Source organism: Pygoscelis adeliae, unplaced genomic scaffold, assembly GCF_000699105.1.
Source record: "Pygoscelis adeliae isolate BGI_AS28 unplaced genomic scaffold, ASM69910v1 Scaffold34, whole genome shotgun sequence".
Classification (NCBI taxonomy): domain Eukaryota; kingdom Metazoa; phylum Chordata; class Aves; order Sphenisciformes; family Spheniscidae; genus Pygoscelis; species Pygoscelis adeliae.
Window position 1 is genome coordinate 2,941,341 of NW_008824658.1, and position 16,284 is coordinate 2,957,624.

Here is a 16,284-nt window from a genome sequence, read left to right on the forward strand (position 1 = left end):
TCGGCGTCCCCTGGAAGCCCCCCCCCGTCCTGAGAGGGTCGAAGGGAGCGCGGCCGAGCCGAGGGAAGGGCCCGCGCTGCGCGCCCCCCTCGACGCGGTGAGAGCGAACCCGAGCTTTCTCTTGAGCCGGAGCAATTTCTCAGCAGGAGTTTTAGGAGGGGTGTAAGAAGTGCTCTTGCTCGGTTATATGGCTGTTACGTAATTTTACAACAGCGTAATCGGTTACAGCAGATGCACGTTTAAACTTTTTCTCTCTTTTCCACCAACTTGCCCTAGCAGGGGCGCTGAGATGCATCCAGTCGTTGTCTGCAGTGTATGTTTAACAGCCGAATGGTACTATAACAGGTAGCTGGTAAAATCTGTGGTCAGTAATAGTTTGGGTTGCTTAAAGAAAAAAGGTCGATTTTTCAAAGAGTTAAACAGATAGAGAGTACCTCTAAACTCTGCTGTAACTGATTGAGGTTACTCCGCTACCGCTTTGCTACACTTAACCTTTTGCAACAGACTGTTCAGGGGTTGTGAGTAGAGGGATAGGAGGTAACTCACTAAGATTTTGTAGTTGGACTCATACCTGTTGATATATATTACTGTAAAGATTTTAAAAACCCCTCCAACACTATTGGATAATAGTCCTTAAAAGGGCACACCTGAATTTGAAGTACATTTACAAGGGCGAATAAGAGAATGGGGGGAGATTTTCTGCACAGAATTTCCATATCTTTTCTTTTCATAAATATATTTATGTTCATTGTCTATTCATTCTGTCAGCAGTAGAATTTTAGCCTGAGGTTTAAAAATCAAGCTAAGTTTCCTGATGTTCTTATGCTTCATTGTCAGTAATAACATTTCTGTAACCAAAACAACTCTGGGAATGTGTTCCCAACTGCTACAACCTGTTTGTTTCAGAAGCTTTTGACTTGACGATATCCAGAGGACAGATCTGGTTAATAATAAGTTGCCATTTTAATAAATGCCTTTTAGGGAAGTGACTGTTTAATGCAGGATGTATGCTATAGTAGAGTTGCTTTCAACTTCTAAAAATTTCTTAGTTGAATTCCATATAACAACTCATAAGCCTACTGATGGTAGGTTTGGTGTGTTGGTTATTTTTCTAGTTATCTTTCATGAGCTACAGGTTGAAAACCACTCCTGTAAGTTTCCTGCATGTGATGTGCTCAGTCAGCTTTGTGATTCTTAAATTTCCCCAATTGTACAAGCAAGTTATATTAAAGAAAGACTCAAACCAACACTTAATTTATAGGCATCTTGTGCATGCTCTAAAATAGAAAAACATCTTGAAACATTGTGATTCAGTAATATGCTATTACCAGTAAGTAGAGGTATGTTTGCTGACTATCCTGTGACTTTCACATTTGCTCCTGGTTCTGTTTGATGCAGCTGCAGCTAGAAAGCCATAAATGAAAAACTTGTATTTCAGAAATGGAGATAATGCCTGCTTCCAAAAAGTTCCTGTATAGGAGAAGTGTGGAGAATGTTAGCTGGAGTCTTGAATCAAATTATTTCAGGTAGGAAAGTAACAGCTCAGGGTTAAGAAACTTGTTTGCCAGATACACTTTTCCCTTGAGCAATAGGAAATCTGTTTTTATTTGAGAGATCTTGCACCCAAAATAGATTGTTTGTCTGAAGTTTTGTGAACAGCTACAATCCCTAGGCACCTAATTTTACAGTAATGTGTATGTCTGAAATAATGTATGTCCTGATGCGTCCAAGCAGCTTGCAGCCTAATTAAAAATTAGGGCTCAGCTTATGGAGGGGCTGGGTTCTTAGCATGGTGAATTGCAGAGGATGTCAGAATACATAAAACTTGTGTGTTGTGATGCCTAATTCCCTCTTTGGGTCTTGCCTAAAGAGCTTATCCTGATCTCTAAATGATTTTTAAAAGATGGCTTTGTGCAGACAAGGTTCCTTAAAGGGAGGGTTTCTGTGGTTCAGGATAACTTTATTTTCCCCTACTTCTTTATCTCTGTTATAGAAAAATGTTTCGTTAACCCATGAAGAGGTACAGCATAGTTCTTGTGTAACTAACAGGTCTTTAACTTGATAGCCAGCTTATGCGAAATCTATACTTTTGGTTTTGTTCTGTAAGTCCTTTTCAGAGATAGGATCTTAACCTTCCAGCAGTACCTTTCTTCCAACATATGAAAATTCACTGAAAATACCATGGCTGCTTAGGGACTGTTAATCACAAAATTTGGTACCTCAGAGTCCATAGCTTTGGAGTAATAAAAAGGGTCGGAAAGAAGAGTGTTTTTTTTCGTGGGATGTAGCAGGAAAGGTTGAGAGCACCTCTTAAGGCAGTGCTTTCGTCTCACATGAGTGTGAGCTGATTGTGGAACTGCATTTGACTGCCCCTAAAAATACTGTATAGGAGATGTAATTCTCTTCCTCCCCCCTACTACTGCTGTGGCAGAGGCAGAAAGTTGGTAGCTCACATTTTCCCTTTGCTGATCCTTTCTCCTCTGCTTTTTTTCTTAAGCTTCTAAGAGGAACTATCAGGTAAACTTACTGTCTAAATTGCTGGCAGAGATGACCAAGTTGAATATCTGCTTCTTAAAATACTGCTTAGATTTTGAGAAACTAGAAGGTAAAAGGGACTCTAGACATTTCTTGAGAATCCCTTAAGACTAACCATTACTAGTTCAGTTTAAACCCAGTCTTTAATAGGATTTGTAGGTCTTCTACCTGTTTTACTTGCAGATTTCTTGGAGATCATCTGCTGGCTTAAGCCATGGAAAAGATGCTGCTCCCTCCTGTGTGCACCTAGGAAGAGAGAGGTCCAAATTCTTATTCTTGAAGCAACCAAAAGCTATTTGTGTGGCTCTATGGCCTTCTAGGATGGCCATCTGGGTTGCTCTTGCGTCTTTTCTGTTTTGCATTGGCTCACAAATATTCTGTAGGCCAGCAAAGAGAGAGAGACTAGCTGCTCTTTCTTTAGTTAAAACAGACGCCGTACAGGCCGGTGGTTAGGACAGCTGCTCCGGGGGAAGGTGATCTGCTTTCATTTCCTGTTTCAAGGAACACTTGACTGTGCAATTTACTCTGGGCTATGACACTATCTGTCACAGTGAATGTGAAATTAAAAGTGGGAGAATTTGTTAGAGACCTCTTCAGTAATTACTGAGGTAATTTTCTTGTAAGGTTTGGAAGAGGGATGGAGGCCCAGGAAAACTGGAGGTCTGTTCTCTGGTTACTGTAGCACTTTAGCTCTAAAGAGGTTTAGTCCATTACCATGCTCTTTGATGTAATTACCTACCTCTAATTCATTCTTGACAGATGGATATAACTTATTCTCTATTATGGCATGAAAGTCTCTTTCAGGCTATAGCACAAAACTCTCTAATTCTTGTAGGACTACAGGGACACTAACTGATGGCATGGGATGTTATGGTGTGTTTAAAATGGGAGGGAGAGTGGGTTGCGATAGGTATGGATCTGGGAAGGGTTGCCTGGCAGAGGTGGGGAGGCAGAGCTCTCCTTGAAATTTCCTACTGAACTAGGTTGAAAGGGACTGTTGGAGAAACTGCAGCAGCCATGGGGATTTTGGGGGCGGCAGTTTTGTTTCAAACCTGGTTTGCAGTTGTAATCAAGTCTTGTATTAAAACCTTGTTTCTTTCTATGTCTGTGGACTCCATGGGTTTCTGCTGTTGCTTTTATCTGCATTATCAGTGTTTGAAAGACATTATTTACGATATTTTTTTCTGTAATACAGAAATTAATACAGTCCTAGCACATAGTAGTAATTCTGAGCTAAGGAGTATCTTTCAAGGATTAGAGAGTTGTTGGATTTGGGTGTTTTTGTTTGTTTTTAAGGTTGTTTACTTAGCTGCTTTTTGTTTTAGGGATTGGAATAGAAACATGCATTTACTTAAAGCTGTGAAGGCTATGATTATTTGCTGTCTGTCTGCAAGTATTTTTCATTAGCAGTGGTAATATGTGAAGTTGAAAGAATGCTTATTTAATGGTATGCTATTGAAAAATTCATCTGTATTAAAATATGTATAATATATTTTCCAACTTGAATCAGTGTCATTAGTGAGAGAGTGAACATTTGTTTTCTTTCTTTTTCTTTAAGATCTTGAAAACTTTACCAGGTCCTTGAGAGAGAAAACTACATGACACTACACCATGAGTGACAGTAAATGTGATAGTCAGTTTTACAGTGTTCAAGTTGCAGATTCAACGTTCACTGTACTAAAACGTTACCAGCAATTGAAGCCCATAGGATCAGGGGCACAGGGCATTGTTTGGTGAGTAATAAATATTTTATTTAAATATAAAAAGCTATAAACATAAAATTTGAATGTATTCCTGATAGAGGTGCCAGAATGTCAAATACTGACGGTAACTTCTGTCTCTTGCTACAGGGTTGTGGACTAAATAAATTCTAAAACACCTGCTTTCTGTAGTTCATGTGCAAAACGCTTTTTGTTTTGTTTTTAGGGGAAAATTAATATTTGGATAACTGCATAATTTAAAATGGTCAACAAACGTCCTTCTCATTAACCACTTTATTTCTGTTTCTAGTTCTCACATTCCCCATGTAGTTATGATATTGCAGTGTAAGGTATGACAATGCGATGGTGAGAGATTCTGGGTTTTACTCGTTTCTTCATCATGGCCCCCTTTCTTCCCCCCCTTTTATTCCCGATCACTCCTGTCCATTTCTAGGAGCCATCAATGCAGTGCCTTGCCATTAACTGGCAAATCAGTGTCATTGTCACTCCATGGATTAACCAGAAAGGGATGCTGTGTGAGGGGTTGGGCTGGCCGGCTCTTCCTTGGTGTGTCACCTCAGCTATGTGTCCAGCCTCCACTGGCCCAGGACGTGAGAGTCGTTAGTCTGATCCTGAACCTTAGTCTCTTGTATGGCACCACACCTCTGGGCCAGCTCAAGGTAAACACTTTCAAATGTTTTTTAGACTGCAGCAATCCATTCTACACGACTTAGTGCCAGCCCGTGTTTTGTTGGGCAGAACTTACTTGGTAACAGCAGAAATGTTTATTGATGCGATTTTGCAATTCCATACACAAATGGATATGCTCAGGAACTCTCTGATATTATACTTAATGACAACACATGGTGGGCTGTTCATGCTTTAAATCCAGTCTGCGGTTTCTCTTCATCTATAAATTCTGCAGAATAAGTGTGATGACTCACGTATTGTGAGCAACTCCTTATACAGCACCTGCCCATGTCTTTTTGGCCTTTTCATAACAGTAATAAGTTATATGTGCAGGAAAAGAGTGCATTTTTGTGAGAACATGCCTTTATTTTTAAATTATTTAGATACCCCTATTGCTCTGCTAATAGGTGACTGAAAAATAAGCAAAATGAGAACGCCATATTTCATTCTTCTTTAGGGGGTTGAGTGATGAGGGGATAGGGTATTAGATCTATACGTTCTAGATCTTGGTTATTAGTGTTTGGGTAAGGTGTAGTATAGTGCTGACATTTTCCAGGTATAAATATTATTAAAGTTATGCTTGTTCTAGATGGCATGCAGGAATTCAGGGTGGTTGTAAGTGTTCCTCCTTTCATTAGAAGTAGTGCATTTCTAAGCTATATGACTTAAACTAGGTGTCTGCTTCAAAATGAAGTTAGGGTAGTGCTAAGGTCAATGTTTTGGGAAGAAGAAGAAATGATCTGATTTATTGACTTGTTTTGAGAATACTTGATTTATAGAACAACAGGGTGAAACATTGTGTAAATTTTCATCTTCATGTGAAACATCTGAAAACTATGTCCAAGTTGAAGGTGCAAATTCTTAATTTCTCCTAAAATTCCTTGTAGTACACAAAGGAAAGATACAAAATACTAGGATGTAAAATGTGGAAAACTGAGTGTAAGATGAGTGCTATTCTGTCATGTTTGGCTGGAAAAATTGTCAAGTCAGTAGTGTGACACACAGATGTGATGCTTTTTTTTAATCATCCAGTGTCTAACATAAAAATTAGGAAAAATATTTCTGAAGTTTTGTGTGTGAATTTTATTTTTTTGTGAGATTTTTTAATACCACGTGTGTCATTTCAGCTAGCAGAGGTCTGAATTTTGCTATTTTTTTCCTCAAAATATTAATGGGAAACTCCATTGGTATTGCTTCTGCTTAGTTTTTTCTTTGATATTAAAATTTAGGAAAAGTAGTTTTAAAAATACATACTTAGGAAAAGCAATAAATGAAAGCTCTAGGAAGATGGAAAAGGAACTCAGTTATTACCTAGAGGGTATTTCTACCTCACACCGCAAACAGGCTAGGAGAGAAGTTGGATATACCTTTTGTATCTTATATACAAAGTACACTTTTATAGATGACTTTCCGCACTTCTTTGTTCCTAAGTATTAATACATTTGAAGTCTTATGATCTATTTAGGACTGAATAATCACTTACACAAAATCATTCTTTTGCAATAATTTGTCTTCAACTTCCTGACATCTTTTTTCCTTTCTTGTCCTTGATTTCTTAAATTTTCTAGTGAGTCTGATTTTTCTGTCCCAGCAAACTTCTTTTGTCCTGCAATGCAGCAAAACCATGATCTTATAAATAGCACAGCTTTGACTGTGGTGATAACTTCACTTAAAGTTGCAGTTGAAGAAACAGTCGGGATGAGTTTGTTACTGTTTGCAAACTCCTGTTTTGCCTACAGAAATGAAGTGTGATTTCCTACTATAATTTAGGTCATAATGTTTTGTTAATAATTTCATCACGTATGTGGTATCACTACTCTTAATATTAAATGTGCTCAAGATGCAAAACTATCATAAGTGCAGTGAAGACCCTACTACAATTCACTATGATCAAATTGGAATCGCTGTTATATGGTGGGGTAGATGTTGAGATTCTTCCATGATATTAAATGCTGAAATAATTTATAGACATCCTGTTAGTAGCCAAGGTGATAACTGGATCGACTCTGGCCAGTCCACTTTTTAAAAATCTGTGCCTGAAACAGTTGCCATGATGAAAAAGTCTCTTTTGAATTCAGATGAGCAGGGATGGGAAAGGAAATGTAACACCAGTTACATCCATGATTTTTTCTGTTCATTTGTGTAAAATTACATGATGTTTAGAAGTGTGGTCTTAGTGGTAATAGAGGTTATATTCTGTCTTTTTTTTTCTTGGTAAATTAAATAAATGCATGCTCACACAATTTTTTACCACTTTTTTTTTTTCTTCTACCAGTCTGTTTTTAATTCTTCCCCTTGGATTGTGTAGGTAGCAGATAGCTTCTTTTTTTTTTTTTGAGATGGAATGTAAGTCGCTCCCATGTAGATGAGCAAAATAAGAGGTTCAGGTGGAGTTCTTCGTATGTGCTCAGTCTGAGCCTTGACATATACCTGGTTTGTTAGATCACAATGGGATACTTCCGCCAAAATTGCTCCTTTGTCCGCTGCTGACCTGTGATTGACTTGAACAGCTAATTCATGCAGACCCTGTTGGTCATTGATTTTATACTAATTCCCAGGTGTAGTTAAAGTCATTAACATACGCAAAACTTTTAAATTTACATATAATGTCTTCTAGGTGAAGTGAGTACTGAAACATCAGTGCTTTTATATTTGGGAAGAAAATAATTTCTCCAGTTGTCTGGCCAGTTGCCTTCCTCCCATTTTGTGTTTTGTTTTGCGTAGACATAAAAGCTTTAAATCTGAGAGTGATTGTATCATTGAGTAATGACTTATGTATTTCACAGAACTAAGTTGAAATAAATGCTAGCAATCCTTTAGTGCAAATGGCACATTGACTCGAATTTGGGACATGCCTTCAAGAAAACACATCATCTCATGGGTGAGCCCTGCTTTGTGGTGGTATTGCTTTTTCCAGCAGGGAAAGCAGTGACTTGATTCTGGTAAACTTCATATAATTTGAGTATTGTTATCACAGAGGAGCTGTGCTTTTTGTAAAAGTACTATAATATGAATGTCCTTTTAAGCCTGGTATTGTACATATCTTGATGAGATAGGGAAGGAGCTCACAAAGAGCTTAATTGTGCTTGGAAAATATATGTGAATGAGAATTCTTTCCTACCCTATGAAAGTAACATTAAATGGAAATAGAGTAATGTGGGAATCCTTATTTAAAACCGGAACTGTTTAAAGATTAGAACTGTTGAGTAGTTTGTGGCATGAATTCACATATATTTTGCTGAATAGTCTGTGTGTTCCCCCAGAGTATTCCCACTTTAGTCTTGTTCTGGATATACAGATAATTTAGCTTAGATTCTCACAGCTATTAAAGCAAGTTTACAGCTGTACCTCGAACTGCAGAGGGAGTGAACAAGCACAGCTGAAAATCAAGATAAAATTAATGGTCATGTTCACTTTTAAACTCATCTTGCTCCCTGCAATCTGAGTTTTCCATATTACTCAATTCTATGGATTCATTTTTTCCCCCAACACCAGATGATGAATGTAACTTTCTGCTAGGCACTAAAATTGTTTATAATTGTAAACTATCCATGTACAGGAGAGTAGTGATGCCTTCAGAACAGATCATGGAGACATGGTTGTGACTCGCCTTTAGGAAAGAGAAATTTCTGTTGCAGATATTAAATGATTGTCAGTCAGCAGCAGTGTTGAAAAAAAAAATACTCCAAATATATAGATTAGGCAACTGAAATGCTTCTTGATTTCAAATAAGCTTAAAATATTTTTAGATCTTGCAGTTTTGAATGTGAGTCTTGAGTCAGCAGATTCAGTCTTAAGGGCAGGAAGACTTCTGATGAGTGTCAGTGGCTTCTGTTTAACCTATTTGTATTTATTAAAGGATGTGTAGATTTTAAAGGATGTTTGTTTTCTAAATGAAAATTAGTTGAAGTTAGTATAAACAGCTTAGTGGATATGCTTTGTCTCAAATCTTGATTTCTTTCCTCACTCCCATCTCCCTTTTGCCCCCTCCTTTCCCTCAAATAGACTTCAACTTAAGTTGTTTGTCTTTTGAAAACTTCTAGTGCTGCGTTTGATACAGTCCTTGGAATAAATGTTGCTGTAAAGAAGCTGAGTCGTCCTTTTCAGAATCAAACCCACGCAAAAAGAGCTTACAGAGAGCTTGTTCTTTTAAAATGTGTCAATCACAAAAATGTAAGTTTGGCTTTATATTTCTCTTCCTCATTACTGTAAGTTGTCTAAAAAGCTCAGGATTTGCTCTCTTATGTGCTGTTAGTAACCAAAGTAATGGAAAAATAGTGAGAGAAAGACTGGAAAGATTTGTTACGGGTAATGCAGTTCTCTACAATGTACGATTAAGTTCTTGGGTGAGCTGCTTAGAGGATGAAATGCCAGGAGGAGGAGGTTTTTGCTGTGGTGTTGGTAGAGGTTTACCATCAGTGTTGGCTTTATAGAACTGGCCTTGCTGTATTGCATTTGCCCTTTTAAGTCGTACTGCAGCAAAGCCTGTTTGGCAGAGGGTTGTTTGTGGATTTGGCTCTTGTAACTGCAGTGTAGTTAAATCTTGTGAGCTTAGGCAAGATTTTTATTAAATACAGTGTTTAACTGGTGAGGTTTGCAGGGGTGCAGTACTATCTAACAACTTACTGGTAAACAGAAGTGAAATACTACGGACAATATATACATATTTTAAAATCTTTGAACCTTCTAAAATAACAAGCCTTAATGTCAATACTTCAGTGTTCAAGTACAAGAATATAAGGTTTATGTGACTGTTGTGTTCTGATACTAACATGAACTAGAAACGCTGCTGATCATTCAAGTTGTGCACTCAGGTCTTAAACTTCCTGGAGTCAATTAGCCTTTTAGGATTTATTTTTTTTTAAGTAAGCTTTTGGTGAAGTCCAGAAGTAGCAGAATAAAAGCAAGGTGGTTATTAAGGAGGGCAGTACAGTAATTTTAGCAGTTCTTCTAGAAATAGTACATCATAATCTGCGTTTAATGGGGTGGCGTGGGGTATCTCTGTACTTGTTGGACAGCCTTGGTTAAAATTCCTTGCACAACATGTGATTTAAAATAAGAGATTATTATTTATGGGGAAAAAATGGCATATGTTTCAGGCACTGGGGAGGGAGATAGAAGGTGTCGTATAACTTTAAAAAGAAAAAAGTGGTTTTGTCCTGTCTTAGTTCCTTTGGCATACATGCTGCAATTTTGAACTATTTCTGAATTGGCAGTTTTTCAGCACATGTGAATTAAGTGAAGCCAAGTAACATTAAAATTGTATACAGTAACTGTGCATTTGATTTGGAATAGTGGCTTCTGCAATAGTGGGTTTTTATGTGAATTAAAGCAGAAGTTTCTTCTAATGTTTATTTTTATTTTATAGATAATTAGTTTATTAAATGTATTTACACCACAGAAGTCACTAGAAGAATTTCAGGATGTGTAAGTACTAGATTTTTGTTTTACTTTTCCTGACAAATACTGGCCTAAGACCTGGAGCTGTATTTCCAGTATCCTACAGACTTCACGCTTTGAAAACAGAGGGTAGCTAAAGGCTAAATTTAGTCTTTAATTAGTCTTTATTTCTAGATTTCTTTAAGAAAGACCAAGAAAGTTGTTTCACTACATGCATAAGATGGAAGTGGGGAGTAAAAAGAGGTTATTTACCTTCTATTCATTTGTCTGCCATACTTTGCTGATTGCATAGGCATCTGGTTTGTGTGCATTGTCCTTTAGCTAAATGGGTCACTTCAGGATAATAACTTGGTCTGGATAACCTGATATTTTTTTGCCATACCAGTCACATCAGCACAACAGTATTTTTGGCCTCAATTAAGAATTGAATATATTTCTTTTTTATGCAAGCTATGTCAATTGGTCTAGAAAGGATTCATGGTGATTTAATTGGTGAGGTATTCTTAGGTTTCAGTGAATATGCTGTTGTGGTTTGTGAATGGGCTTCTTGGGTAAACACGGGAGTGTGTGTGTCTGAAGGGGGTAAGCAGATGATATTTTAACTTGAAATTGAATCATTGAATCATTCCTTCTTAGTTCTTACTGTGCTTTTCTTAATTTTCATAATTTTTTAAATAAATTACAGTGAAAAGCATTTTTGATACATTGTAATATCTGCAATTTCTTCATCAACTTCAGTCAGTCAGCTTTTCATGCTGCATAAACTCAGAATTATTCTTCTGTATTACTGTTTATAAAACTAGTGGAATTCTAGTCTCTTGTGATGGATGATTGAACACTTAATTTTTAATAGTAAGACTATTTGAATAGATAATAATTTAATTTTGACGCTGGTCATGCATGATGTTTTTTTCTTTAATCGTAAGCTTTTTGACACGTTAGCAAAGTAGTTGGCTTTTATTAAACATCTCATGCTAAGCTTAAACCTGATACGAAAAGTAAGACTCGAGTTTTCTTAATGCTTTCTTTCTTGTGCTTTAGATATTTGGTTATGGAGCTGATGGATGCAAATTTGTGCCAGGTTATTCATATGGAACTGGATCATGAAAGAATGTCTTATCTTCTTTACCAAATGCTATGTGGTATCAAACATCTCCACTCAGCTGGTATCATCCACAGAGTAGGTAGTATTAGATCATTAACAATATTTTTTATGAACACAGATGTTCTTATGAAAAGGGGGAAGGCAGGGGGTTGTTATTTCATAAGTGTATATTTATTTCTTTCATAAGAATATTATTAAGATTGTTTCTGGTTCAAAGGTAAAGACTGCATTGTAAATCGATCTTAAACCAGGTTAGCTCTGTGGATTTAACTTATGCTGAACTGATTAAAAAATAAAACATGAGTATCTATGGACCTTTCAAATTACTAAAGAATGAGTCTTTAAAACATAGTATTTACTTCTTAAATATCTCTATCCTTGGAGATACTCAAAAGCTGCCTGGACATGGTCCTGAGCAACTGGCTGTGTGTGGCCCTGTTTGAGCAGGGGGGTTGAACCAGATGACCTCCAGAGGTCCCTTCCAACCTCAACCATTGTGTGATTCTGAAAAGTAAAGTTTGTGAATGATCAGAATTTTGAAGTCCTGTGCAGACTTCATCTATTTCTTTGCTTCTGTTGTTCTGCTGCTGCTCTTTTTTTCTGATTTTTTTTTTTTTTAATTTCATGACCAGTCTATTTGACAGTTCTGCTTCTTTTCTGTTCCTTTCCTTTTCTTCTCCTTCCCTGCTTCCTGGGCACACTTGCCTTTTAAATTTCTTTTTTGCCTGGTGGCTGAAAACTTTATCCAGTTCTAGTTTAACGTGCTTTTTTTCTTTATGTTCAATCCATAAACAATTGAGAAGCTGTATAACTTACAACAAATCTACTTCCTTACTTTGCTGAAAAAATCTACCATGAAAATACTGTGGTATTAGCAAGGAAGTTACGTATAGTTAAGCGACGTCTATATCCAGATAGTCTTAGTACTGGGCTTTCCTAGAATTATGGAGTGAGGTGTGTAAGAGGCTGAAGCGGGGAGGGCTGGAACTCCCGCTGAACTCTACCTGGCATGTTGACTGTGATTTGGAGCTACAGGGGAGACAATATTTGCTGAGAAATTTAAGCTCATAGGAGCTAACAGGAGCAATCAGACAGAACTGATACTCGTTGAACAATAAAATGGGCAGTGAGAGGAACCGCACTGTGAATAACTAAACAGAGGTATGAAGTTTATTTGAACGGAGAGGCTAAAGTGGTGAGCATTAGGTTGGGTTAGCGTGGGACCAAAACAAAATGACCTTTCTGGAGTGAAAACTCTTGATTAGGTGAGAGATTTGGGTTTGAAAAGAAGCAAGGCTAGGAAGGGAACAGAACTTGGATAGTTCAGAAGGAATGGAATAGTAGGAACTACATCTAGAAATTACTTAGTCTGTGACCAAATAGAACTTGAAATAACGTGTACAACTCCCACCTCTGTTATGAGTTGATGAATATTGAACCTGTTATCCTTCAGGTGGCCCAGCATTATAGTAAAATGAGAGAACCACAAATTTCACTATCAACTACTGCAAATAATTATTCTGTTGTCAAGAGAAAAGTCTGAGTAGAGGATTAGAAACTCCAACCTAGTTGATGGTAAATGTAGTAGTGTTTTGCAGAAGATTTGTTGCCTTCCTAAAATATGCAAACCCATGTCAACTATTTGCATGTCCCTATCTTCTTTAAGAAAAGGAAGTTCTGTACCTGAGAACATGGTTCATGTGGTTGAAACCAAGTCAAACACTTGAGCAGAATTAAATGTACTAGTGCATCGGTAATTTGGCTACTTCTGATACTTTGTGAATAAAATTCAATTATTCTAGTTTTTCCTAACTGTGTATTCCTTTGGGTGCAATAATGACTGTCCCCATGAGGCATATCTCCTAAAGTATTTTATTTTTCTCTTCACTCATTGGGTAACTTTGTGTTTTCACTACACCCGAATTCTGACTGTGAAATTTGCTAATCACTCTAACGTAGGTGGCTTATCTGTCACGAACAAATACACTTGTTAATGCTTTGTGTGTTGGGATACTCCTTTTTCCTACAGATACCTGACTAATTAATAATGTCGTCTTTAGGATCTGTGCCCTAATAATGACAGTATTTGGAACACAGTCTCCTTTACCATGCAACTATTCCTACCCAAAATAGGTCCACTTAATGTGTTAAAGGAAGCAGATACACATTGCGCATACGTACAGACCATTACGTAATGGACTGCACTGTCAGTGCACAACTGGGTAAATTAAGACTCTGCAGACAACTTTGATTCTGGTTTTCCCTGAATTTTTTTGAGTACTTAGCTGGGCAGCATTTAACTTGTCTCTAGTCTGTGTATAAATAAGCAAATACATCAGAGCAGGAATATGCAGCTGTTAACGTGAAGTGAACTGGTGCCATATATTGACTGTGGAAGGGGGGGTGTATTATTCTGGATGTTGATCCATCCTTAACTGAAGTTATTTCCTGTTAGGATTTGAAACCCAGCAACATAGTAGTAAAATCAGATTGTACGCTCAAAATCCTTGATTTTGGACTGGCAAGAACAGCATGTACTAACTTTATGATGACTCCATATGTAGTAACACGGTATTACAGAGCACCAGAGGTGATCCTTGGAATGGGATATAAAGAAAATGGTAAGTTGCTAGAGTAACACATTAAATCTTTTGCCTAAAGCATGTCTGTCTCGGAACATAACAGCTTTAAAAGGTGGCGGGGAGAGCTGGTTTCCCCCTGCCATGTCTATTGTTAAAGTATGTTAATCATGGTATTGGAAATCTCCAAAATTATTACAGTGTAATTTTTGTTAATAGAGTAGTTTTCTGCTCTGTGTGCCTATCTCTATTTATTTAATGTATACTGCTCCCTCTTCCCTGCTGTTATTTTTTTCATCTGTTGTCCTGTTGTGTTGCCATTTTTTTTTATCCTACCAAAAAAATGTTGAGACACTTATGCTGGATGACATTAAAAAAATTAACAACCATCAATCTATAAATAATAAACCCTTTTATCAATATGATTTTATTCTGAAGCATCTTCTTTTGACAGTCTTCCTCCTTTTGCATCTCTGATTACTTTATTAAAATATGTTTCAGATCCCTATGACAAACCATATCTCATACTCTTCTAAATCTGCATAGCACTCAAAGGGGCTGGGTGTTATAGCTGTGTTTTTAATAATGTAATATATTGAATGTTCAGCCAACACAATTGCTGGCTAGGAAATTGTCCCTGACCTGCATTATTGGGGATTTTACTTGCTGATTTTTACTAGCTGTGGAGTAATATGCTGTCTCCTCTGGACTTCTATGCTAGTACATCTTCCTGCTTTATCACGGGGGCTTGGGGATACCATGCTTTTTGTATACATGTAACTTTGGCAGTGTAATATAAGGGACTCGCAGGACCTTTCTGGGCCACTGATCATGCAAAAGGCTTTCATTAATGCACAAGGCAGCTTGTTGTAGAGCAAGTGCTGATGTGGATCAGAACTTTAGTAGAGGCTGTTCTGGATGGGACAAAAAATAAATTATCTGCAGGACGGTAGGAATACAGTGTGAGCTTACAAGTAAATAATTGTGATATTTAAAAAAACCTCTTTAATCTTTTGTCCTTGTTGCACCTAACATATGATAGTGGATATCTGGTCTGTTGGGTGCATTATGGCAGAAATGGTCCTCCATAAAGTCCTGTTCCCAGGAAGAGATTGTATCCTTCTTCACGGTTGTTTCAGAAATGTAAACACTGATTATGTTTTACAAAATGCTAATAACAAAATTTAGCAACAGTCAGTTGGTGTTGATATGATTGAAAATTCACATTAGCAGTTTGGTTTTCCACATTGTTGTGTTTTATTGTAGATGCTAGATGTTTTTGTTTGTTTTTCCTCACTTTTGTTCATGATACTTCATAATTTGATCATTTCATTTTTACTTTCAGTTGATATCTGGTCAGTTGGGTGCATCATGGGAGAATTGGTGAAAGGTTGTGTGATATTCCAAGGCACTGATCGTATCCTTCCCTAGTCATCCTTGAATCCCATTCCACTTCCAACAGAAACACAATTATTTTGATCTGTATAAGTATAAAAGCATAAGCAATATTTTCAATAATGTTTTAATAGATCTACTGTACTATTTGAAATTAGTGTCATTAACCAAATTGTTGAGCTTTACGTTTTATTTTCTTAGTAGACTATATTTAATGCAATTTGTACTGGTTGAATCCATAGAATTTATATTAAGAACTTCAGCTTTTGTAGCTTAAAAAAAGATACTGTTAGGTTTAAAAAATAAATAGCAGTAAGTATATTTTCTTACTCTTGTTCTTTGTAGATAAGTGTCATAAGCAAAAGCCTACAAAGTTACTTTTTACTATGCATGGATTTGGCTTACTACTTGTTTGAACAGTAGACTCATTTTTTTATTGTACAATTTTTTGAGTTTTAGTCAGATTTTTTTTCTTGCTTATTAGCACTTGCTGGACAGCAGTGTCCTAATTGCAAGCGCACTGCATGAGAAATGTTTTTTTTATTACTATTATTTATTATTAAAAAAACCTTTTTCTTTTTGGAGTTTTTTCATTCTATGAAAATTTTATTTTGGGCTTTTTCTAAGATTGTTATTCCTTCATTCCTCCGTTCAATACTTTTGACCCAGATTTGTCTTCATAAAATTCTGCTTTCTTGTACAATAGTAATTGTAGGAAATTTTACTGTATTAAAAACAAAGCCCTTGTATATATGTTTTCATGCCTTAGAGATTGGAAATCTCAATAATACATCACTGGATCACAAACAAGGCTTTACACTGTATTAAGTGAACAGAAGTGATTATTTAATAAAGAAAATGTTCTTTTAAGATTTTGATG

At 36.8% G+C, this 16,284-nt stretch overlaps 1 protein-coding gene across 2 annotated transcripts in view; it reads left to right on the plus strand.

The window, feature by feature from the left end:
* The first annotated feature begins 4,092 nt into the window (after positions 1-4,092).
* Positions 4,093-16,284, plus strand: part of MAPK9 (mitogen-activated protein kinase 9) — a 27,114-nt gene continuing 14,922 nt past the window's right edge. For both annotated transcript variants that reach the window (XM_009322673.1, XM_009322672.1), the window contains exons 1-6: positions 4,093-4,268; positions 8,969-9,098; positions 10,294-10,352; positions 11,367-11,505; positions 13,886-14,051; positions 15,355-15,426. In XM_009322673.1, the coding sequence (XP_009320948.1) occupies positions 4,147-4,268; positions 8,969-9,098; positions 10,294-10,352; positions 11,367-11,505; positions 13,886-14,051; positions 15,355-15,426 (688 nt within the window). In that variant the 5' untranslated portion in view covers positions 4,093-4,146. The remainder of the gene's footprint in view (positions 4,269-8,968; positions 9,099-10,293; positions 10,353-11,366; positions 11,506-13,885; positions 14,052-15,354; positions 15,427-16,284) is intronic.